The sequence below is a fragment of the Rhinolophus sinicus genome, chromosome 3 (assembly GCF_057876585.1).
Source record: "Rhinolophus sinicus isolate RSI-liver-muscle chromosome 3, RSI-T2T, whole genome shotgun sequence".
NCBI lineage: Eukaryota > Metazoa > Chordata > Mammalia > Chiroptera > Rhinolophidae > Rhinolophus > Rhinolophus sinicus.
In genome coordinates, this window is record NC_142503.1 from 22,869,936 (window position 1) to 22,895,165 (window position 25,230).

The following is a 25,230-nucleotide window of genomic DNA, read 5'->3' on the forward strand; positions in this document are numbered from 1 at the left end:
CTAGATGGTAAAACAAAACAAAACAAAACCAGCACAGAAACAATGGTAAAAACCAGGTGATCTGACCTGAAGGAAGCTTAATACCTATCTGAAGTGAGTTTGCATTTGAGAATGTAGCCTTTTATAGGGATTCTGTATACAACTTGATGAAAACTGTCCAAAATAACAAATATAATAAATCGCTTAAGAGGAATGGACCCTGGCGGTGGTAATAATAATAATAGCAGCTAATATTTATTCAAACTCATTTCATTCCCGCGTGCCAGGCACTATTTAATCCTTTTTCATGAGTTAATCCTTGCAACAACCCCACAAAGTAGAAGGGATTTTCATTACCATTTTGTAGGTGAGGCACAGATAGATTAGGTAACTTGCTCAAGGGTACAGGACAAGGGTAAGTGGCTACGTCAGGATGTGTGCCTGGGAATTCTGGCTCTAGACCCTGCTCTCTTAATCACTGTGCCACACTAACTTCTTAAATGCAGGTGATGATCAGAGGTGACAACAGCAGCCTGCAAAGACTGGGTAGCTGTGAGCAGATTCTGTCTGGCCTGAGTCAGAGTAACAGGCATCAGTGGTGGAACCACATCCGAAGCTAAAGCAAAATGATATGTTTGGTGGACAGTCTCTGCACCTTTTTCTCATTCAACATGTCCTTGTAATTTCTGAATCTCAGGCTCCAGAGGTGGGTCTTGCTGCCACCCTGATTTTTACCTTGAAAATTGCTACACGGTTGGTGCAGGGAGAAGGGTGGTGTCCTTAGCTTGGGAGAGCAAGTAAAGGAAAATGAGTTGGTCTCAGAGCAGATACTGAAATTGGGGATGTGGGGCTTGGAGTTAGAGGACTAGAGCATTCTCCACAGAGAGAGAAAATAAGCCTCGTACATATACATAGATGCAGAGTGTTATTTTTACATGAAAGAGGGTGTTCTTGAAATTAATAAGAAACAAATTCATTTCAAAGTATTACTGATACTGATTCATAGTACTTTTGTCATGAATTTTCTCATGTAGGAAATGCTATAAAATACTGTCACAAAGAGACTTTTTTTGTCAGCATAAAAAGTGCCCTTTCAGAGCTGAAAAGTTTAGAAAAAGAGTTGAGAGAAAAAGATCTATAGCACTGGTCTCCAAACTCTTGAGAATTAGCTCCCTTATCACTAAAAAAATTTGAGTAAACACTCTTCGTATATGTCTATTATAAATTATGTATGACAGTACTAATATGTAATATTATGAATATTCACAAAAATAGAAAACAAAATAAGTAAAATAAAGTAGCAGAGAACTTCTTATTTTTTTCCTTTTACACCCTTATGGCACCTTACACCTCGCTTTGGAGACCAGGGTGGATTCTGGGAAGGTAAAAAGAGTGATTTTGTTTTTCCCCTTTAGGACAGACTTTAAAGTTGAATGAGCTGTTTTAAATCAAGATCCTGGTTCAGTTACTTAAGTCCCATTGGTCGCCAGCTCCACTTTTCCATCACAAGGATCACAGCGTGGGGCGTGGTCAAGTGGAGATAAGGAACCATGTAATTAATTAACTGCTGAGCTCAGAGCAAAACGTCTTCGTCCTGAGGGTCTCACAACCAGCACTGGGCACTTGCGGGGCGGGGAGGGGCAGGCGTGCAAAGCCTCAGACCAGCCTTCTCGGTTGTTTTCCATTCACGAGCCCAGAAGCTGTGTTGTGCCGATTGGGGTGGTTCTCAGTACCTCGTCCAGTTTCACTTTTCTCCTTCCCCCAGACCCAGGGAGGCATCTAAAGTTGGTTCCTGTGTTCCCTTATTGACACACTGCAAAGGGCCCACCTGATTGTGGAAAACTACCTATTTGATAAAAAGACTCAGTTTCCTACTTTATTGTCTCGGTCTGATGTCCGTGGCAGTTTTCTGTTGTTGCCACCTTCCTCAAGACTTAACAAAGATTCCCTCTTACTTAAGAGGTCAAAGCTAACCTCCTCATCTTGGCCTGCAAGCCTTCACTTTCCCTCTCCCAGTCATCCCTTATATGTCTTTAAGTTTAAACCTCCCCCTCAGTCAGACTGGTCACCTTACTGCCTTCCCTGACACCCCCAAACCCCCAACCCCATCCCAGACATGGACACACACACACTTGCTTATTTTGTCTTTATGGCCTCAGGCTGCGCACTCCTAGTGGAAAGCCATCTCCTCCTTCTCCATCAGTCAAAAGCCTACCTGCTCTTCAAAAACGAAGTGAGTCCCACTTTGTGTATAAAGATTTTACTAACTCAGTGTTTCTCCAAGTGTGGTCCTCAGATGGCCTGCATCCAGATCACTGAGGATGCTTGTTACAAATGTGAACCCTTGATTCTCAGAACTTGGGAACCATAATACTGGAAGTGAGGCCCAGGAATCTGCATTTGAACAGGGTGCTTGTGACGCACGATGCAATTGGAGGACCACTGTTGTCTGGTTACTTAGGACACAGCCCTCTCTTTGGCCCAAGTCCATTTTTCTCTTCAATTGAGACCAATAGAAAACAGGCATCTTCTGAGTGTTCTACAAAGACTTGTTGGCTTCTGGATCACTTTTAGGGCTCTTCCATAGAAGCTTTGTTCTCATTGTTGCAACTCAGCAAGGAGGTCCTGCATATTCGGACCATCTGAGGGCTGCAGGCACCAAATGCAAGTCCTTTCACATCCTCCCTCCTGTCATTGACTAGCCCTGTCCTGTGAACCCAGGCTGCGGGGGCCAAAGGGACAGCGGACTGCAGGCCGGAGGTCTGAGGGGCACAGTCGGCCTACTTGGCAAGGGTTTATGTTTACCAGCTCCAAGGTGCTGCACAGAGGAGAGCTGAAAGTGAATACCTGCCATGGCTGTCTTCAGCAGAGTGGAGGGGAACTAGGACAATGTGTTCTCTGCTGGCCTTTCTCTTTTTTCCCAGGCTTCCCCTTTCCCACAAGAGATCACTAGACATGAGTGAGCTAGGCTGGAAGATGAGGGAATAGTTCTGTAAACTGAATGTTCCCAACTCAACCTTTGTTAACTGGACAAATAGCAGTTCAAGTATGTGGCCAGAACACCAGTCTTTAAAGTTAGAGAACAAGGAATAACAGGCCACAAGTTCTATCTAGCTGCGGTTTGGCATTCCTTTTGTCTTAGGGGCCGCACTGTATTTAGAAATTAGATTCTGTGCGCGCGTGTGTGTGTATGTGTGTGTGTGTGTGTGTGGCCAATTAGTATTACCAGCTTCATATTTGGATTGAATATCCCCAGATGGAAGTAATTGTATCCCTGAGCCCTTGTATTTATAGAATGCCGTTCTCAGCTCAAAACAGCATTCTGTGGCCTAACCTAGTTTGTTCCTGGACTGTCTCCATGTGTTTTGTAAAGGGGCAGCTTCTGTAGCTATTGTTGTCATTTTACAGTTGGAGGATGGAGAAGCTTTGTGGGTTGAAAATGTCAAGTGGCATTAGCGGCAGAATTGGGAATGGGATAGTGAGCTTCTACTCCTGTCTCTATCAGTGATTTCCAAACGGAAGTCCTCAGACTTATACTGCGATGGTAGCTTAAGAAGCACTTGTGGAGTTAATTAAAAATATGGATTCCTGGACCCCCTTCCTCTAGAGATTCCAGCTCAGCAGGTCTGGGGTGGGGCCCAGGAATCTATATTCTTTACAAGCATTCCAGACCATTCTGATGCACCGCCAGTTTGGGGAACTAATACTATAGACCATATGACAACCACACTGCCCACCCAACCCCTCTCACAAATGTCTTTGACTGAAACATGCTTTTTTAATGGTTTTCTTCTTGCTACCCACCCTCAAACCTCCCCAGGCCTCCCAGCTCAGGCCAAGAAACATGCTGAATCAGCCAAGAACACGCTGCTGACCTGGAAGGGAAAGACGACCTCAGACAAGGAGAAAAAGGAAATCCTGGATGCTCTGGTCATGCTCTATTATACTCTGGGGGTGGCCTGGCTCCTGCAGAACCAATATCCTTCCCTTTCCAGCGGGGTCTGGTGAGGAGAGCCGGGGGCCAGATGGGTCATCTCACATAGGACCTCCATTCATGTCTTATCTCCATCTAGAAAGGTATGACGGTTCCTCCTGTGTCAATTCCTATGAGCTGTGGGAGAGAGCTCACCGGGACACATCCCCCAGCCAGTTGAAAGTTTTCAGCGTCTGTCTTGCTCTTCAGTGTGTACCCAGGAAAATGAGTATTAGTAATGAGACATGGGTGAGAGTGGTGGTGGTAGGGTAGGAAGTGGGAGAATGGGTGGTAATTGTAAAGCACTGTTTGTCAAACTAGTCTGCACATTGTAATCCCCTGAAGAATTAGTGCTGTTTGGGTCCCACCTCAGAGGTTGTGATTTAATAGGTCTGACGTGTGTCTGTTCATTGAGATTTTTAAAATCACACCCCCCCCCCCCCCCCCGGGGATTATAACATTTTAGTGTTTCTGACATGCCGTTGAGAATACTGCCTGTGAAGCTGGAGTCCAAGCAAAACAGACAAAAGAAGTAATTCTCCATATCCCCAGGGGGGAACTGTCCTATATGCCTCTCCTCAAAAAACTTGTGATTTTGACAGCCTTTGGGTACCATCTCCACTTGAAGACTATTAAGGGTATTTCATGTTCCTGAATAATCATGAGCCCTCTTTGAGCCCCCAATTTCTCCTCTCTACACACCCCCTGTCTACTTTTTTGGTCTGATGCTCAACTTGCAAATCGGATCTGTGGACTTCCTCTGTTATACCCTTTGCAGGGGGCTATTGAAAATGTGGGAACCAAATGTCCGTTTGGGAATAAGGGAATTTTCTTTCCTATTTGCCTTTGGCCAAAACCCTGCTTTGCTTGGACTTTCTACACTACTCAGAAAGTCCCTTTCAGCAGAATTAGTTCCTCTGTTTTACCATTCATAGGAACCAACTTGGGAAAAATGCATAACTGCTGTCAGGCAGAAGACACCGCTAAAGAAAATCTAGTGTAATGTACAATTTCCGTTCACGCTTCCAAGTGCTCACCACCCACATCAGCCTTGGAGTCAGGCAACCACCACAGGAAACCCAAGGCCCTGTTCCTTTTCTAAAGAATTCTCCCTTCTTGACAACATATACATATGGGAAATCAAGAGCATAGTGACGTGCTCATTTTCAAATACTGCTTTGTTTTCCCAGAGAGCCCTTTTGTTTGCTGACTGTTTTCCCTGAAAATAAGGCCTAGCCGGACCATCAGCTCGAATGTGTCTTTTGGAGCAAAAATTAATATAAGACCCGGTCTTATATAAGACCCATTATCATATTATATTATATAATATTATATTATATTATACCCAGTCTTATATTATGTAAGACCTGGTATTATACCCAATCTTATATTAAATATAATATTATTTAATGTAATATTTAATAAAATATATTAAAATAAGACCGGGTCTTATATTAATTTTTGCTCCAAGAGATGCATTAGAGCTGATGGTCTGGCTAGGTCTTATTTTCAGGGAAACACGGTATCAACTGCTGTCCCTGGGCAGAGGGGGAGGTTCTGTGCTTGGTACTTTCCTTGACTGTTTCACTGGCAGAGAAGCTTATTTCAACCTGCAGAAGGCAGAGAGAAACATGAAGGAGTTGAAAGAATTATATAAGGGAGGCATTTGTCCACATGGATTACAAGTCTCAGAGAAAGACCTAACAGTTGCTTTGGGCAGGTAAGATCTGGGCTTAGAGAAGCTTAAGCTTTTATGAATGATGCCTGGAATTTCATGATTCTCCTGTACTCTCTTTATTAAGGGGAGAAAAAATGTTCAGAGCAAAAGTAAATAAATGAGTACATAAATAAATAAATAAATAAGAGTCAAATGATGATAAAAAAAGACTTGCATTTACCAAACACATACACCGTGCTGTATGTGCACTGTCTCATTACATCTTTACAGCTACTACTGAAATACTTGGTACAATTATTATCTCATTAGAGGGCAAGAACACTGAACTTGAGGTTAAACCAACTGTTCGAGGTAACAAGCTTTAAGTTTTGGATCCGTGATTTGAATTCACGGACGCTTTAGTCCTTCTTATACTGCCTCTCACACTTACTCTAAAAGTACACGTTTTTTCCTAAATTGCAACCTCCTTTTGTCGTTAAGTATAATACCTTAAAAAATGAAAAGGGAACACTTAATGAAGACAATTTATTGGTGGCCCATGAAAGCTATGCGTAGCATGTGCATTTTTAAGAAAAGCTCTGTTCCATGTAGAAACAAAAGTTCATGGAATTTGTTCAAGATAGAACAAGACTTAACTGTTTTGCAGTTGAGTTAGGGATCCTCTGAGAATCAGAATATTTAGATATGAGAGTGGGCCCATCAGATTATCAGAAAAAGAAATATAATGAAAGGTTTACTGTTCCCTAGATTTTTCAAATATCTTCACATCCTTGAAAGCAGTCTGTTTCCAAAACTGTAAGTACTTGGCATGTAGGGTAGATGACTGAATGGTAAGTAAATGAAGTACATGAGTCATGCATGCCTCCTCTAAACAACCATGAATCTAGAAGTCAAATGGGAAATAACAGGGAGATGGTTGAATGTCCAGAGCTAAATCAAAGTATCTGTAAATCAGAGTCTAGTGAATGTCTCCTGCTGTCACACAGGGCAGTGGCTAAGGTTTTTGTGCCTTATGTGAAAGGTAGCCTTGTTCCTTTTTCAGAATAAATTCTAGTGTATATTTCATTCATTCCACAGTATTTATTGAGTACCTATTTTGTGCATGCACTATTCTAAGTGTTGGAAAGCTTACTAAGTAAAACTACACCCTAGACGTTGTTCTAAGTGGTTTGCATAATTTCATTCAATCCTCACCACAAGCCTATGAGGTAGGTATTTTTATGATTTTCATTTTACAGATAAGAAAATTAAAGCACAGAAAGATTAACTCAAGGTGACAGAATTAATAGGTAGAAGAGCCAGTGTTGGGTTATCTGAATCCACAGCTCACCTTCTCTACCACATTGACTTATGTTCAATATTGCCCAAATATCTGGTAAGGGCAAATTCCTTGTCCCATTTTAAAGGTGGGGAAAACTTGGCTAATAGCTCCCTTTAAGCTCTTAATGAGAGGCATTATCATTCTGTAACATCTGCTCTTATGGTCAAGGGAACTAGTAGTCTGATTGATCAAAAAAATTTTTTGTGAAGATGTATTAGATAACATGCCAATACTCTTTTGATTGTTAATCCTAATCTTCAGAGGAAGGATAAACCTTCCACTTAAAATAAATTGTCACTGTGCCTTATATAAAATAATTTTATACACACATATTTTTAATTCAATTTGGGTATACAAAGATGGGGGCAAGGGGAGAGGGAAAGGTAATATTGATTGTGTACTATATGTTAGGTGATTTTACATATAATTTTCAGTCACAACCTTGTAATTTAGGTATTCTTAACCCTGTTTTATTTGGAAGGAAATAAAAGCTCCTGGAGTTTGATCATAAAGCTAATTATGAGACCCAGCTTTGAACTACCCATGTTTCCATTGTGCCTGCTGTCTCTAGAAAACCAAACCATAATGAGATACTATTTTATTCTCCTTAAAAAAGTTATAGTCCACATTTTGTTTTGGAAAATTTGAAAATCATATGAAGGAGAAAATAAAAGTCAATTGTAATACCACCCATATATAACTGCTATGAACATTTTATATATATTTATATTTATGTTTATGTGTATATGCATATATGAATATATATGAACGAGCATATATATGAACATTGTGTGTATGTATATAAAATGTTCATAGCAGTTATGTTTATGTATGTCAAGATCATATTTTAAGTAGTTTTAAAATGTAGCACATTTTGAATTTCTCTAGTCTGAAAAGAAAATGATTGTTAATGTCTGAAGTATTTTACTGTATCATGTCATAATTTATTTAACCTCCCCTTTTTGCGAGGGATATTTACATTGTTTTCTCCATCTTCTCTCATTTTTAAGGAGGAATAAACTAAATCAAATAAAACAAAGTAAACACTTTCCTAGGACTGAAAGAGAGGGAGCCAGAGGTATTAAAATCTTATTTTGATTTTAGAAAGTTTATGTTTATGGGTAACTTATCCCATCTTGTAAATTACTGGAAGCCATTTTTTTTATTTGCTTTTTTTTTTTTTTTTAAGTAAAATTAGACTGTAGCACGACATATTAATGGGTTTGATTAATGGTAGTCATTGCAATCCAGTGGGTAAAATGCAGGTTAATTGGAGTTTGCTTACAGCAAGGCTGGATTTTGAGCCAATCGCTGAGATGATTGGCCTATGAAGGCCAAATTGTTTAGTTCTTAGAATCAGTTCCTTTTGTGTCTGTAAAATAAGTCGCGTCTCTGTGACTTTCCATCTTCATCCCTTTTCTTGTAGAGCCTCCTTGGCCATCCACAGGCTGAACCTAGCTCTGGCATACTTTGAAAAGGCAGTTGGCAATGTTATTGCTACCAAGGGTGATAGGACGTCAGATCTGGTCACTCTGTACGAGGAAATGGCCCAGATCGAGCAGCTGAGGAGGAACCATGACCAGGCCATCCAGTACTTGCAGCAGGTTGGTAGGTTGGCTGGAGCCCCAGTCAGGTGGCTGTGTTTGGCCACAGGCCCAGTTCCCAGGGCCAGGGAAGCTTGAGCTTCTCAGAAGAACAAGGGATGGGACAGATTTCCATTTTAACCCCAACTTCCCTCCAGATCCACACCAGAGCCCTTTCTCAACCTTAAATGACCTGGGTGGAGAAGACTGACTCAGTGTGGGTGTATCTGCTGCGTGACCTGATCTGAGCCAGCAGTTCTCCTCCCAGGCCTGCCCTCATCTCTGTTAGTGCTAGGAAAAGGTAGCCCAGTGAGTCTATTCCAGGGATCAAAGCCGTAGGGACAACTGAACTTAAATCTTTAGCAAATCTGAAGGGCTTTTTAAATGGAAAATCATGGTATTTTGTTACTGTCATGTGTCCTCTAAGCTAGTCTAGCTAGTTTTATTTCCAAGTCTAAGGTTAAACTAATAAAAAAGTGTTTTGCTCAGAGGTAACTAATTTGACACCTGCCCAAGGGAAAACAAAACACAAGAAGGAATGTTGTGTCTGTCATAATAAAAACAGTTTAGGGTACTTTTACGCATCATGTACTGAAATCGTCCCTTGAAATTGCTAGTTAAATTCACCTTCTCTCCCTCAAGTGAGAACCCTACTTGTGGTTTCAGCTATTTCCTATAGCCAAAAACGGATCAAAATAATAGGATTTCCTGTATCGTAGAAAAGGTGCAATGCAATCCAACAGTATGTATGAAAACAGTCTGATACAGAAGAAAAGGCACTGCAGACAAATCAAAAGTTATTAACATCACACAGTGGAGAAAGCTGTTAGTGAAAGCTGCTCTGAAGGCAGGGAGTCCACTGCTTACAGAGAAAGCCCACCCAATTTTGTGTCCAAGACTTTTTTAAAGCAGTGGTTAAGTCAGAATGGATAAAACAGTAAATAATTAGTGTTTCTCAATAACAACAAAAAATAATAGTTCACTTTTATGGAATGCTTTTAATATGTGCACTTGAGGGTGTACTCATTTAATCCATGTCAATAACCCTGTGAAATAGGGTTATTATTATTTGTTCTCATTTTAAGGATGTGGAAACTGAAGCACAGAGAGTTACAGTTGAAGTTGGGTAGTGAGCAAGTGGTGGAGCAGGGATTTAAATTCAGAAAGTTTGGCTCCAGAGCCTGGACTCTTTAACAACTCTGCATTGTGTCCCAGCTCCAAAATGTCTGATAATCTCTGGAGCGCCTTAAAACACCTCCTGGTGTTTGGTCTGTGGAATATGACGCACAGCTGGTTCTTGTCTTGCTGTTGGGTGGTGCGGACTAGAAGTTTTCTCTCTTCTTTACTCTTCCAAAGTGACTCCACCATTTTAGCATAACTAATAACAATAATAATAATAATATCTGTACTTCCCTGGTGCTTATTACATTCCAGGTGGTTTTCTAAATACTTTACAGATATTGATTCATTTAATCTTTACAACAACTGCTTGTAACAAATACTATTTTTGTCATCCTTGTCTTATATTTGAAGAAGTCAGTGACTTGCCTTGTGTCACCGTAAGTGGCCAAGCTGATACGGGAACCCAGGCAGTATGGTTCTAGGATCCATGCGTTACTCTATCAAACTTCCTTTGATACTGAACCTTTGAGAGGCTGAGCTAAAGTTATGATTATTTTTGCTATGAAACCTTATAAAAAAATAATAATAGCTAACATTTATTGAGAATTTACCATGTAATGGGTACTATGCCCTGTGGTTTGCATGTACCATCTCATTTAATCTTTCCCAAACCGTAATCAGTGGAAACTATATATTCTTTCTACATATAAAGATGAAATTACTTGTTCAAGACTCACAGGACTCGGGCTCAAACTTATCTCTCATGTAACTTCATAGTTAGATATATATCAGCTCTCAATCAGCTAGCAATTCTGTGAGAACTATAGAAAATCTACAGCGAATCACCATCATTTGGGTGCTTACTTTGTCACGATTTTCTCTGTTCCAGGCCCATTCTATCTGTATTTCTTTGTTCACTGAAGTCAGCCCCCAAACTGCAGAGGCGAGCGTGTTATTAGCCAAGGCTTATACCATGTCTGGAGAGGCCCGGCACATGGGTAGGTAAAAGAGGTGGCCTTCTAGTTGTCATAATTTCCCAGTCATGGGAGGGAAGCACAGTGGCTAATGGTCTGTCTGTCAATACGGACAGATTATAATTAACTATTCATGCCTGTGATGGAAAGATAAGACCATTTTGTATAGAATCATTTACACATTAGTTTAGGCACAATATATATCTTCCCAAATTAGATGGAATATCACAACTAATAAGATCATGATTTCTATTTCCTTTATTCTGTTCGAATCTCAGCAACATTTACCTGCATAAAGAGTAGAGATGATATACGCTATGAATGCGACCTCTGATAAGGAAATCCAGTCACAAAAGAGAAAATCATGGGCTTCTCCATTCTTCCTCCTCCACTCTCAACCTCCCCTTGACTCTTTTCCTCTAGCTTACAAGAGAGAATGTTTGTAGCCGCTGAAATTGTCTTGGTGTATATTCAGAAGTAAGGTACTAGTGGTTCTAGAGGAAAGCCAAGTGACGAATTCATTCTTCAACAGTCGTCCTTTGTCAGGCAAGGCATCCTTTTGAAAGTGTGTAGCTTTGGGAGAGACACAAAGGAACTGGTGAGAGAGGATGTGTCCCATGCTCAGCTGGCTTGATCAGATTAATGGACACCAATGAATTCCATGGCCCATCGGGAGGAATTTGGGATTTGTGAAGAATGTAATTTAAACATTTTTAAAATGTTGATTTTCCCTGCTTATAAAAGTAATCCATGGTGGCCGATTAGCTCTGTTAGTTAGAGCATGGTGCTAATAACACCAAGGTTGCCAGTTCAATCCTTGTATGGGCGACTGTGAGCAGCATCCGCCTTGAAAAAAAAAAGTAAAGTTAAAAAAATAAATCCACTTTGGTGTACATTATTTTCCAGTCATGTATGAGAGAGAGAGAGAGAGAGAGAGAGAGAGAGAGAGAGAGAGAGAGAGAGAGAGAGAGAGAGAGAATTATAGGGAAAGTTTTGCATCCCACATTTTTTCCGCTTTGGTATTTCCCCATGTCATTAAATAAACATTCTTTTTTCAGTTTTCAGAAGTTATTATAATGTTTTGATTATTGTTTTCCTTAGCATAAATGTTCACTGAAGACTTCCTGATTCTGTTTTCTAGCTAACCATCGTGCTCCTTTTTAAAATTTCCTTGTGTATTTTTGCAGTATTTGTAGTACATCTATATATATTTGAGTTTTTAAAAATAGTCTTCATGGTTGTAACAATTTTAAACTATTTGTCAAGATGTAAAAGTTCTTTAAGTTAGAAAAAGTTTATGCTTATGGAGTTGGGAGATTCTAAGGTGACCTTATTCTTTTCTTACATACTAATTTTTAACTTTAAAGAATATCTGGATCTTCTTTTCACGTCATTCACTAAATTCCAGATGGATTAACATTTTGAACATCAAAACTGAAAACTACGGTACTTGAATTTTTAAAATTAAAAATTGGTGTAAAGAAGAACTCTCAGAGCACACAAAGGTATACCACAAAGGAATGATAGATTTAATTATAAAAAGATCTAAAACTTGTGCCTGTCACAAGATACCACAAATAAATTAAAAACAAAAAACCAAGATGACAGATAACCTGAATAGTCCCTTAATTATTTAAAAAAAAAAAGAGAGAAAAGAATTTGTTGTTAACCTTTTGAGAAAGAAATCTCCAAGCCTATGTAATTCTACCTAATATTTATTAGGTAGAATAATTCTACCTAATATTTATTAGGTAGAATTATTCTACCTAATATTTAAGAAAGAATAATACCCATCCGACGTAATCTTTTCCAGAAAATTGAAGAAGAGGGAACACTTTCCAGTTCATTTTATGAGGCCAGCATTACCCTGATACCAAAACCAGGCAAAGACATTACAAGAAAAAAACAAAACAAATAAAAAACTACTACAGACCAATACCTTTCATGTACATTGACGTAAAAAATCCTTAACAAAATATATAGCAATAAAAAAGAAATGCGAGGTGTGATTAAAAAAAAATACAGTGAATGTTTAAATAAAAAAATTATTACAGTAAAAGACACATTGCCATTCATCCCCCTCAAAATACTCCCTCTCGCTTCGAACACACTTATCCCATCATTTTTGCCACTTTCTGAAGCAGTTCTGGAAGTCTTATTTCATGAGTGTCTTTAGTTGTGCTGTTGTGGCTGCCCTGATGTCCTGAATCAATTCAAAATGTTTACCTTTCATGGTCATTTTGACCTTGGGGAAGAGCCAGAAGTCGCACAGTGCCGTATCCGGTAAATAAGGTGGATGACGATACGCCATAATGTTTTAATTTGACAGAAATTGCTGTACCAGAAGCCATGGGTAACATGGAGCCTTTCTGTTGTGATCACAAAATACGGTGAATGCTGCTGCCGAGTGCCATCCAACGGAAAGGCAGGGATATTCAATATGGGAAGTAGCGCATCGAACCTTAGTAACAGTGTGTGACAGGTTTCAACTTGTTTTGTGCAGTCAGTCGGGTATGAGCTACGGTTGAGAGAAGGTGTGCTTTAAAGTGTGTTGTAAATCATCCTCCATCATGGCAACACTCCATGTCACACATCGCTTCTGGTATGGCAATTTCTGTGAAAAAAAAACATTACAATGTGTCCTCATCCACCTTATTCACCAGATCTGGCACTGTGCAACTTCTGGCTCTTCCCCAAAGTCAAAATGATTCAGGGCATCAAGACAGCCATAACAGCGCAACTAAAGACACTCACACCTTCAGAACTGCTTCAGGAAAGTGGCAAGAATGATGGGATAAATGTGTTCGAAGCGAGGGAGAGTATTTTGAGGGGGATTGATAGCAATGTGTCTTTTACTGTAATAATTTTTTTTATTTAAATATTCACCGAATTGTTTGATCACACCTTGCACACTATGATCAAGTGAGGTTTTTTTTTCTTTTTATCTTGAGAGTGTCACGCTAGTTCAGTATTCAAACCTGAATCAATGTACTCTACCATATTAACAATTCAAAGGGGAAAAGCACATATTCTTATCAATTGAAACGGAAGCAGGAAAGCATGTGACAAGATTCAACCTCCATTTAGGATGAAAGGGGAACTCCTGGTAAAAGCATGTACAGGAAAACCTACAGCTAACAGAGTGATTATTGGTGAAAGACTGAAAGCTTTCCTCATAGGATCAGGAATGAGACAAGGATGGTCACTCACCACTGTCCTTCAACATAATCCCGGAAGTTCTAGGCATGGACTTGAAGCATGAAAATGTTTAGTTAATTGAGCCAGGGCTGAAATTAGACCCTTGTAAAGGCGAGCAGCTTGCCTTAAATCATTGTTTCCCTTTGTTTTGCAGATGTTGCTGAGATATATTTTATAAAAAGTATCAGTGCATATCAAACTGCATTGGGCCCAGAGGATTGTCAAACACTGATGGCCATTGAAGACTTTTACAAGTGGCTTATCCATAATGGGAAAAAAGAGGTAAATATGATCAACTTATAAACGCAATTGCTAGTTTGTTTATTGATTGGGACAGCCTTTTTTATCTCACGATTCAGAAACTGGAGCTCAGAGAAGTCCCAGGTAAAGTCAGGAATAAAAATAGGGCTGGTGTAAATTGGTATTAAAACCAAAAAGTATTTTTCTTGTATATTGATATGTGAGAGCCTTTGAATCCAGGACTCTCATAATCTATGGCCCTGTAAATTTAATATTTTAAGTCAAAATTGGCTTCCAGCATTGGATCTAACTGCTAGTTTTTTTCTCTTGATATATTATTTTCTTCTCGGTTTCTGATCTTAAGCTCTTTATTAGCCAAAATTTTGTTTCCACATTAAAAAATAAAGGTGTAGAAAATGCTTTTGACTGCTGACCTTTTTAGTTAGAAGTCCCATGAATCTAGTCTACTCCTTAGAATCTTTTGACCTGAATTTTATATATTAAGTACACAGCATGAATGCAGTGAAGACCTTTGTCTGTCATGAGAGCTCACCAAGCCAACTTTATACTGTCCCAGGCAAGTGAGAAACTTGTATGGATCTGGCATTGTCTTGTTGGTCATGCAACCAACAGTTTAAGAGTATGGCTGTAGGCACACGGTAAGTAAGAATTTCTCCAAGAATGAAGAACAAGTTTCTTTTATTCCATATTTGAAGATTTTTATAAATGGTGGCATTTTTTTTTAGTTCTATTTTAACTACCACTTTTAAAGGCAAAAACCTTACTGCGGTTTCCAACATTTTTTTTACAGTGGCCATGATATTTTCTGTTGGTTCAGAAGATGAACATGAGATCTCAATGCCACAGATTGATCTAATATTTTAATTTTATTTTCAAAGATGTGCAAGTACTTTGTTAGAACATCATAGCTTATCCTTGTCATGTTCTGGTACAACGAAGGTCATGACTTTGTGGTAAGACACTGGTACCAATGCCTGATGGCCTTCTGCTTCTAACCAAGTGTACCGTGCTCCTGGTCAGAGATGTGATTGGACCTGAGTGCCAGGTGGCTCTGAATCTAAGCCATAGACAGGACTATGGGCAGGTCACTTTTACTACTAGAAAACAAGCTCCAGGAGGGCAAGGGTTTTTCTGTTTTGTTTCCACAGTGCCTGAAACAGTAACGGATACATAGAAAGTGCTCAATAACTTTTGAATTAATTTGCTGAATTTTGTAACACATTTCCTGTGGGTAAATTCATTTTTAAAAGGAGCTTTTTCTCCTACCATCAAGCCTGATATGAGCCTCTAGGCGTGTTCAGAAGGGAATTGTGTTCCCAGGGAATATAATTTGTTTTTTTAATATAGAGGTTTAATCTGCCACTGATTAAAAAAAAAATGAACAGGTTCCATTGGCCAGAACCGCCATCTTCCAGTAATTCCTCAAAAGGACGAACACAAAGGAAAGAGAAGAGGTACCTGCTATATGTTCTCTAGGCCTTTTAGAAAACATGGACACATACAAAGTTCTGACAATTAAGTTCGTGAACTCATCCTAGAAAAAGTGCTACAAAGCTCATTGCTGAATATCACTACAGTCACCTTCGAAGTACTCCCCTTGGGAAGCTATGCACCGACGCCAGCACCTAGTCCACCCTTCAAAGCAATTTTGGAACTCTTTTTCTGGAATGGCCATCAGAGCTGTCGTCGTATTACCCTTGAAGTCCTGAATGTCATCAAAATGTCTTCCTTTCAATTTCCTTTACCTTTGGGTAAAGAAAGAAGTCGTTGGGGGCCAGATCAGGGGAGTAAGGAGGGTGTTCCAATATAGTTGTTTGTTTACTGGCTAAAAACTCTCACAGACAGTGCCGTGTGAGCTGGTGCATTGTCGTGATGCGAGAGCCATGAATTGTTGGTGAAAAGTTCAGGCCGTCTAACTTTTTCATGCAGCCTTTTCAGCACTTCCAAATAGTAAACTTGGTTAACTGTTTGTCCAGTTGGTACAAATTCATAATGAATAAGCCCTCTGATATCAAAAAACATTAGCAACATCGTTGCAACAAGTTTGCAAACTTAGTTGTCAGACCTCATGTATGGGAATCTATAGGAAAGGTGGTAATTGTATACAGTAAAGGAATGGGCATTGTTCAAAACGGAATATCCCACAAATGTGACTGTGGCAAAACTGAAAGGATCTATCTACAATGTTACCCAGCATGCTGTTGGCATTGCAAACGAAAAGGGCAAGATTTTTGCCAAGAGAATTCATGTATACGTTGAGCATATGAAGCACTCTAAGAGCCAAGATCAGTTCCTGAAATGCATGAAAGAAAGTGATCAGAAAAAGAAGGAAGGCAAAGAAAATGATGCCTGGGTTCAACTGAAGTGCCAGCCTGCTCCACTCACAGAAGCACACTCTGTGAGAACCAACGGAAAGCAACCTGAACTACTGGAACCCTTTCCCTAGGAATAGATAGATTAGATAAGAAAAAAAAAGACTCACAGAAGTGAAAGAGGAAACATTACAATAGATGCCACAGAAATTAAAAGGATTATAAGAGACTACTATGAATGATGATCTTCCAACAAATTTGAATAACCTAGAAGAAACGCTGAATTCCTAGAAACATGCAACCTACCGAGACTGAACCATGAAGAAATAGAAAGTCTGAACAGACCTATAACTAGTAAGGAGATCGAATCAGTAATCAAAAACCTCCCAACAAGGGAAAGCCCAGGAACAAATGGCTTCAAATGGCTGGTGAATTCTACCAGACATTTAAAGAAGAATGAATTCCAATCCTCCTCAAACTTTTCCAAAGAATTGAAGTGGTAGGAGCACTTCGAAACATTTTATGAAACCAATGTTACCTTGACACCAAAGCTAGAAAAAGACTGTAAGAAAAGAAAACTGCAGAATATCCCTGATGAATATAGGTGCAAAATTCTCAACAAAATACTAGCAAACTGAATTTAATTTAACAGCACATCACAAAGATCACACACCATGACGACCATGTGGGATTTTGGTTTTCAACATATAAAAACAATCAATGTGATCCATTAACAGAATGAAGGATAGAAATCACGTGATCATTGCAAAGATGCAGCAAAAGCATTTGACAAAAACCAACACCTTTTCATAATAAAAACATTCAACAAACTAGGAATGATAAAGGCCATATATTAAAAGCCCACTGCCACTATCATACTGAATGGTGAAAAACTGAAAGCTTTCCTCTAAGATCAAGAATAAAACAAGGATGCCCAGTCTTGCCACTTTTATTCAACATAGTGCTGGAAGTACTAGCCAGAGCAATTAGGCATGAAATAGAAATAAACAGCATCCAAATTGGAAAGGAAGAAGAAAAATTATGTCTGTTTGCAGATTACATGATCGTATATATATAGAAAACCCTAAAAATCTTATATGTAGAAAACCCTATGAGTTCCTGTTTCTCATTTGTTTGTCTTGTTCTTTTGTTGTTTTTGGCTTATATACCACATATCAGTGAAATCACATGGTTCTCTGCTTTTTCTGTCTGACTTGTTTCGCTCAGCATTACTCTCTCAAGAACTCATAGACACAGACAATAGTTTAGTGGTTGCCAGAGGGTAAGGGGGGCGGGGGGTGGGGGGTGGGGGATGAGGGTAAGGGGGATCGAATATATGGTGATGGAAGGAGAACTGACTCTGGGTGATGAACACACAATGGAATTTATAGATGATGTAATACAGAATTGTACACCTGAAATCTATGTAATTTTACTAACAATTGTCACCCCAATAAATTTAATTAAAAAAAAAAAGAATAAAAAAGAAAACCCTAAAGATCTTATATGTAGAAAACCCTTAAAAAATTGTTTGAACTAATAAATGAATTCAGCCAAATTGCAGGGTAAAAATCAACATACAAAAATCCGTTGAATTTCTATATACTAACAATGGACAATCTGAAAAGGAAATGAAGAAAACACTCCCATTTACAATAACATCAAAAAGAATAAAATACTTAGGAATAAACTTAGCCAAGGAAGCAAAAGACTTGTACACTGAAGAAAATAAACAGATTACATGCACGTTTTCCTACTCTAAAAAGTGCAAAGACAATGTAGAGCCTCGAGATTCCTGAATTAATGGCCATGTTTCGTGGAAAACAGCGATTAACATCCTTTTTATGTATTGTTAGTTCTGACATGCCACATATGAAGGATGTGATTACATGTTCAACTCAGTTCCAGACATTTATAAATATCAACATAGATAATACAGGCAGAGGGTGGTGAGCAATTCTTGAGGATTTGAGCAATCACTACGCCACTTCACTCCTAAATAAAGGACATTGGGAAGTTAAATGAATACAAGAAGTGTTCTATGAATAATTTCCAATGTATACTTAATTTTTTTCTAAATAATTTGCTGTATAGTAAGTAGTTAAGAGTGACAGCTGGGCTGAAATACAACTGGCCTGGACTTTAAAAATTTGTCAGTGTCACGAAAGACTTAACAGGCAGGAGAATTATTAAAGAAGACTAAGAATCATGAAAACTAAATGCAATATGTGATTCTTAATATTTGAAACAGATATAATTTTACTTCTTCCTGTCCAATTTGGACGCTTGCTTTCTGCTCCTGGCCTAATTGCTCTGGCTAGCACTTCCAGCACTATGTTGAATAAAAGTGGCGAGTGTGGGCATCCTTGTCAAAACAGATTTTTAAAAATTATGAAGAACATTATTGGTACAATTGGGAAATTTGAATATGGAGCATATATTAGTTTAATAGTATTATATCAATATAAAATTTATTGAGAGTGATAATATTTTTGTAGTTATGTAGGAGAAGATCTTGTTCTAAGAAGGTACATGCTTAAGTATTTAGGGATAAAGTATCATAACTGCTTAACTTATTTTTGACAAAAATATGTATGTATCTATTTTATTTTTTGTTTGTTTATTTGTTTTATTTTATTATTAGTTTCAGGTGTACAAAACAACATAATGATTAGACATTTACACCCCTCACAAAGTGATAACACCCACCAAGTTCACTACCCCTCTGACATGGTATACAGCTGTTACAGGACCATTGCCTATATTCCCTGTGCTGTATTTTACATCCCGTTGTGTATATTTATATATGTATATATTAAATATTATGTATAATATAGCGCATATTATATATATATATATATATATATATATATATATATATATATATAATTTTTAATGAGAGGATGCAATAAAGCGAATGAGGCAAAATTATAGCCATTGGTGAATCTAGTGAAAATATTACGGATATTCATTCTACTATTCTTTCAGTTTTTCTGAAGGTTTAAAAATTTTCAAAATAATAGGTAGTTTAAGAAAAAAAGAGCCAGGGCTATGGAATTTAGACTTGTTTTGTTTAAATCCTGGCAGTGCCAACTATATGCTATGTGATCTTGGGCTAGATCCTGAGTTTTTGTTAGTCTCCATTTCTTCATCTATAACAATATTAGAATAAAAGTTCTTATAGGGTAGCCACAAAGATTAAATTATATATATATATATATATGAATTAGCTACTACTATTAATTATGAGCTTGAAACTAATTCTTCATAGAAACAAATTACTTAGGTCACAACTGCCTTCCTTTGGTGGGTTATGTTAGTGTGGAGTAGGGTGCCTCCTACTTAGAGTTCACGGACTAGAAGCTGCATGTTCCTTCAGAATTGCCAGCCTAATTAAAAAATTGTTTATTTTATTTCCTAGGAGGCTTACAGACTCATAAAGTGTTCATTGAAGTCTCAGGACATCAGCTATGGTAACTGTAGTGAAAAAGTGGCTGAAACTTATTATAACATGGGCAAAACATGTTTTGCCAAAGGAGACCTCAGAAAGGCAATTCGGCTGTTAAGGAAGGTGAATACTGTCGGGTTTTGTTTTATTTTCTCACAGGCTTATAAGCACAATATGAGGAGTGGGGTGTGTGTGTGTGTGTGTGTGTGTGTGTGTGTGTGTGTGTACGCACACCTTCCCTCCTTTCCCTTCCCTTCCATCTCTCTTTCCTTACTTCTCTCTCACTCTTTTTCTTTTTTTAAAAAGTCTTCTCTCTTGAAAAGTCTTCGCTTTTTTAGCTGTGCTGAGGGAGAGGACATGATACAGAATCTTTTGTTGTGTCTACCCCTGGACAGTCTCAAAAGAGCAACACCGCCACCTTGGAATGTAGGTAGGGTAGTGGCCGAATCTCGCTGAAAGCGTCCAAGGTGGGGTGGAATCAGAAACACCTTGTATAGCCATCCTTACTTAAGCACTAATTCCCCCTGCAAGGAGCTCAGACAACCCTGGACGTTCATTCCTTAGTAGTGGGATATGGCAAGACGGTGTGACTAAACAGCTCAACCAGTCAGTAAGTATACTGAGGGGCCAAGGCTAAAGACTTGGTAAGATCAGTAGCGATGTCTCTAAATAAAACCCACATGAGAGGAGAAGTTATGAAAGAACCTGCATTCAGGTGAACAGAGGGTGGAGTCAAAAGTGATTGACACATATGCGTTGGCAAACATCAGATCTGGAGCGATTTTATCCTTTTTTTAGGTTAACTAAATGTAATCAGAAAATAAGTATGAAAATAGTGAATAACAGGAGAAAGGGGCCTTCATTTTGAAGATTTAGAGTTAAATGCAACCTTATGAATATAAGTTACAGGATCACAATGGCTTCCTCAAGGGAAGCATGGACATATGATGGCATCGATGTAATGGGATTAGAAACTTCTCGGGAAATAAAACTTTAAAATGAACGGGTGACACTGTGAGGCCAAAAGATGGGATGACGTTAAAAGGCTGAGTGAAATAAGAAGGGAAACAACAAATCTAATAAAATTAAATTCCACCTTGAAAATAGGAGAGTCTTAACATGTTGTAGTGAGGTTGAGCAAATCTAGAATTACAACAGTCAGTTGTAAAACAAACAAACAAACGAACGAACAAACAACACCAAATCCTGAGCCCCATCCCAGACCATCAAATAAGAAGTTCTAAGAGTTGGGTCCAGAATCTATATTTTTAATACTTCTAGAGGTGTAATATCCTGCCACTTTAAAAAATCTGTGATTTATATGACAAACTTGAAAAGTTCTAGAATGCAGAGGAAAAGGAGAGGGGGTATAATGAGAAAGTATTTGATGTGGAAAATAAAGTGGAGATTTAGCCAAAGAATTGGATGTTATTTCTGAAGATGACCTGTAATACTTGGAATAGAAACAGTAATCAAAGACATCATTGAAGGTATCTTTTCTGAAATGAAAAAAGACCCCAGCATATGCATTGTAAGGGATTACCTTATTCTACACAAAATCAGTGAAAGGAGAGCCCCATCTGGATTTTACCTCGCAATGAGTGTTTGATGGCCTGGCTACATTCTCCATTGGGAATAGGGATTCAACTTGGAGACTTAGGATATTGTAAGGGTAGGCAGAGGTTGTATCTTTGTTACCAGCTGTTATTCTTAGGGCTTTAGACATGGCCCTACCCCAGTGTCCCAGTCCAGAAAGGGAAGAAATGGAAAGGCCTTCTGGCAGCAGGGCTGTTGTTTCAAGGTCTGAACGTTATCCTCATGCTGGGTCTTCACTAGCAATGGGATGCTGGTGAAGATTCTGAACTAGACCGTGCTAACGGATGCCATTCTGGGGATTAAAAACTGCTCCTGGAGCTGAAACGAAGGTAAGAGACCTCAGCAAAAGTTGTTGCTATGAAACCATGACCACAAACAAGAGCCTGAATACGTCAGTCACCCCCCTCTGCCCAAAAGTGGCACTGGTAGGTGCAGTGGAGTGGAATGATATACGTACAGTGTGAGGGATGCACAGCCTTCAATACAGACTTCTTCCTTGTTAGGGAACCAGGAGGACATGTGTGGGCGCTTGAACTTGGGACATGTCAGTTCCACTGGTGGGCTCCTGAGTGTGGTTTCTAATGAAGGTGCTGGCTCTCGCTCTAACCTATTAACATGTCTCTACTCGTCTACAGTGTCTGATGATTCAGGTCCTTTTATATGGAAGCGAGCACAGTAAAAGCAGAGGCACAAAGAACGTCCTTACTCTGCTGCAGAGGTGAGTTCTGACCCTGGCCGTCAGCCAGGTCACCTGTGTGGATATGTGGGTTGCGTGGTCTCTCCCAGATTCATTCAGTTATGGTGATTCACTTCCGTTATTCTTGCGAGTGAGGCAAAATGCCAACCTGTACTCTGGATTTGGCCAAATCCTATACTGGAGGTAACCAGTCAATTTCTAGTAATCTCTCAGAACCCCATGTTACAGGGGTCTGATATAATAATATTCAGTACTTAGAATATCTCTTTCAATGCTGAGCATTATAAACAAATCCTACAAGTCAGTGTCTCAGCTGACAGCCTGTGATAGATACAATATGAATGCATTAAACTTATTTTTCTTGCTGAATATATAAAATCTAAGTCCTTAAACATAAGGTGATTTTTTTTGGGGGGGTATAGATAGTTGTCTCCAAAGTTAGTAATAAAAGAGCCTCTTCAGATTCTGTTTTGAAATGTTTAAAATTTAAGCCAGAGAGAGTGTTTTCTGCACACTTGCCCTCTTCTATATCCTTGGCATATCATTGCTGTTTGTTCATCTCAAAGTGATGTTGACTTTTTGAACTATTCTCTATTAAAAAGAAGAGAATTAAAATTTGAGTGTGTACTAAATCCCTAAAACTGAGATAGGTCCTATTCATAAAGTATTTGATCCTCACAAATACCCAGTGTGGTAGCTGTCATTTGACAAAAGGGACCCTGATGTTCTGTGAAGGAACTTGGAGGTTTGAACCCAAGCAAATGTGACTCTGAAGGCCATGCTTTCCCCCCAGAGGCTCTAACAAAGAGGGGCATCATTACGGACTGAGAATTAGGACTCTGGCTGCAGTTCACTAGAGATGGCTCACGATTGGGACCTTTCTCAACGGGCTGGACAGGTCAGGGACAAGATGAGCATAGAGATACATGTAGTCCATCCTATCCCCACCCACCTCAGTCACAGGCACCCCTAAAGTAGGCCCGACAGGAGTCTGTCTCCTGTTTTATCATTTTCCAGAATAGGAGGTTCTCTGGCCTGTCTCAGTAATACTCATTGTAGGAGAGCATGTGGGGAACTTTGCCCCCTGCCTTCTAGTGTTTACGACAGTATATTTTCTTAATTAATAACCATAAAAGTATTAGTAATAACTACAATGTAAAACTCCTTCCAGTTCTCTGGCATTGTATGAATATGTTTACATATACTATTTCTGATCCATAAATAACTCTATGTGGTGGGTATTTTTTTATCTCCCATGTTCAGATGATGAAACTGAGACTCAGAAAGTTTGAGTATCTTGTTTAAAATCACCTAGCTGGTAAGTGTAGTAAGATTAGAACCCAGATCTATCCTATTTAAAAAACATGCTTTCTTTCACTAAATAAGGAATCTAACTTTGATGAATGAGAGAATACACATGGGGATACAGCATATATGTCTCCAGAGCTTCATTTTACACATGGGGAAACTAAGGTCTGATATGTTCAAGGTGATTTACCCAAGAAGAGGCAGAGCTGAGGTTTGAACCTAGGTTTCTCTAACTCCAAAACATGCTGTGGGCAGTGAAGCTTGCACTCCCCAGGCTTACACTGTCTGGATTTACAATCAGGCTCAAACACTTGTCCAACCGACGTGAAGTTATTTAACCTCTGTCAGCCTCTGTTGTATTCATTAGTAAAATAACAGTGCCTTCCTCAAAAAGTGGAAGATTTCTGAGAATCAGTGACATCACATATAATACAGCACTTAGACCAGGGCCTGAAAAGTCTTAAATGCTGACTAAATGTCAGCCTAATAATAAACATTATTATCTTTATGAGATGCTGGAAATAATAGAGAATGCTTAAGTAAGAAGCTTCTGTGTATCAATTCAACCATTATTATTTTATATTAAGAATAATGGTAAAGAGCATACATTACTGGAGGCAGCGGTGGCATCTTTTTTTTTTTTTAAAGTTTATTGGGGTGACAATTGTTAGTAAAGTTACATAGATTTCAGGTGTACAGTTCTGTATCACATCATCTATAAATCCCATTGTGTGTGCACCACCCAGAGTCAGTTCTCTTTCCATCACCATATATTTGATCCCCTTTACCCTCATCTACCACCCCCTTCACCACTTCTCCTCTGGTAACCACTAAACTATTGTCTGTGTCTATGAGTTTTTGTTTCTCATTTGTTTCTCTTATTCTTTTGTTGTTTTTGGTTTATATACCACATATCAGTGAAATCATATGGTTCTCTGCTTTTTCTGTCTGACTTATTTCACTTAGCATCATACTCTCAAGATCCATCCATGTTGTCACAAATGTTCCTATATCATCTTTTCTTACCGCCGAATAGTATTCCATTGTGTATATATACCACAACTTCTTTATCCATTCAGCTATTGAAGGACATCTTGGTTGTTTCCATGTCTTGGCCACCGTAAACAAACCTGCAATGAACATTGGAGCACACGTGTCTTTACGTATAAATGTTTTCAGATTTTCTGGGTAGATACCCAGGAGAGGGATTGCTGGGTCATATGGTAATTCTATTCGTAATTTTTTGAGGAACCTCCACACTGCCTTCCATAGCGGCTGCACCAGTCTGCATTCCCACCAACAGTGTATGAGGGTTCCCTTTTCTAGCTGTGGCATCTTAACCTGCCTCTGTGACTTACTATGAATGTGGCCTTAGGTATATCACTTAATCTCCTTAAGCTTTGGTTTCTCCATCACTAAAATGCAGGTAATAGTATGCCTCATAGAGTTGTGTGTTTTAAATAAAATAATGATTATAACTTGCATAAGGCAGTGCCTGGAAGAGTATGTGCTCAGTAAATGTTAGCAAAGCACCCCCCTCTCCCTCGTCTGCAGTCCACTGCCTTTTCCTTCCAGGGCCACAGGTCAGAATGTCTGATATCAGGGATAAGTGTTAGTCAGTATTACCATATATTGTATGTTTGAGAATTAGATTGAGAATTTGAACAGATCCAAAGTATATTTTGTGCTTTGCAGGTAATAATAATGAAACTAAAAGAACAAAACATGTAATTCTAGGGAGAAATGTTTCCTCAAAACTGGAACAAAAGTTCTACTGCCC

General features: G+C 38.9%; 1 protein-coding gene across 4 annotated transcripts in view; it reads left to right on the forward strand.

Annotated features, from left to right (window-relative positions):
• Window positions 1-25,230, forward strand: part of TTC23L (tetratricopeptide repeat domain 23 like) — a 47,758-nt gene that overhangs the window by 12,879 nt on the left and 9,649 nt on the right. For all 4 annotated transcript variants that reach the window (XM_019737197.3, XM_074329018.2, XM_019737196.3 and 1 more), the window contains 7 exons: window positions 3,800-3,956; window positions 5,541-5,672; window positions 8,378-8,555; window positions 10,546-10,654; window positions 13,983-14,110; window positions 19,823-19,972; window positions 22,081-22,163. In XM_019737197.3, the coding sequence (XP_019592756.3) occupies window positions 3,800-3,956; window positions 5,541-5,672; window positions 8,378-8,555; window positions 10,546-10,654; window positions 13,983-14,110; window positions 19,823-19,972; window positions 22,081-22,163 (937 nt within the window). The remainder of the gene's footprint in view (window positions 1-3,799; window positions 3,957-5,540; window positions 5,673-8,377; window positions 8,556-10,545; window positions 10,655-13,982; window positions 14,111-19,822; window positions 19,973-22,080; window positions 22,164-25,230) is intronic.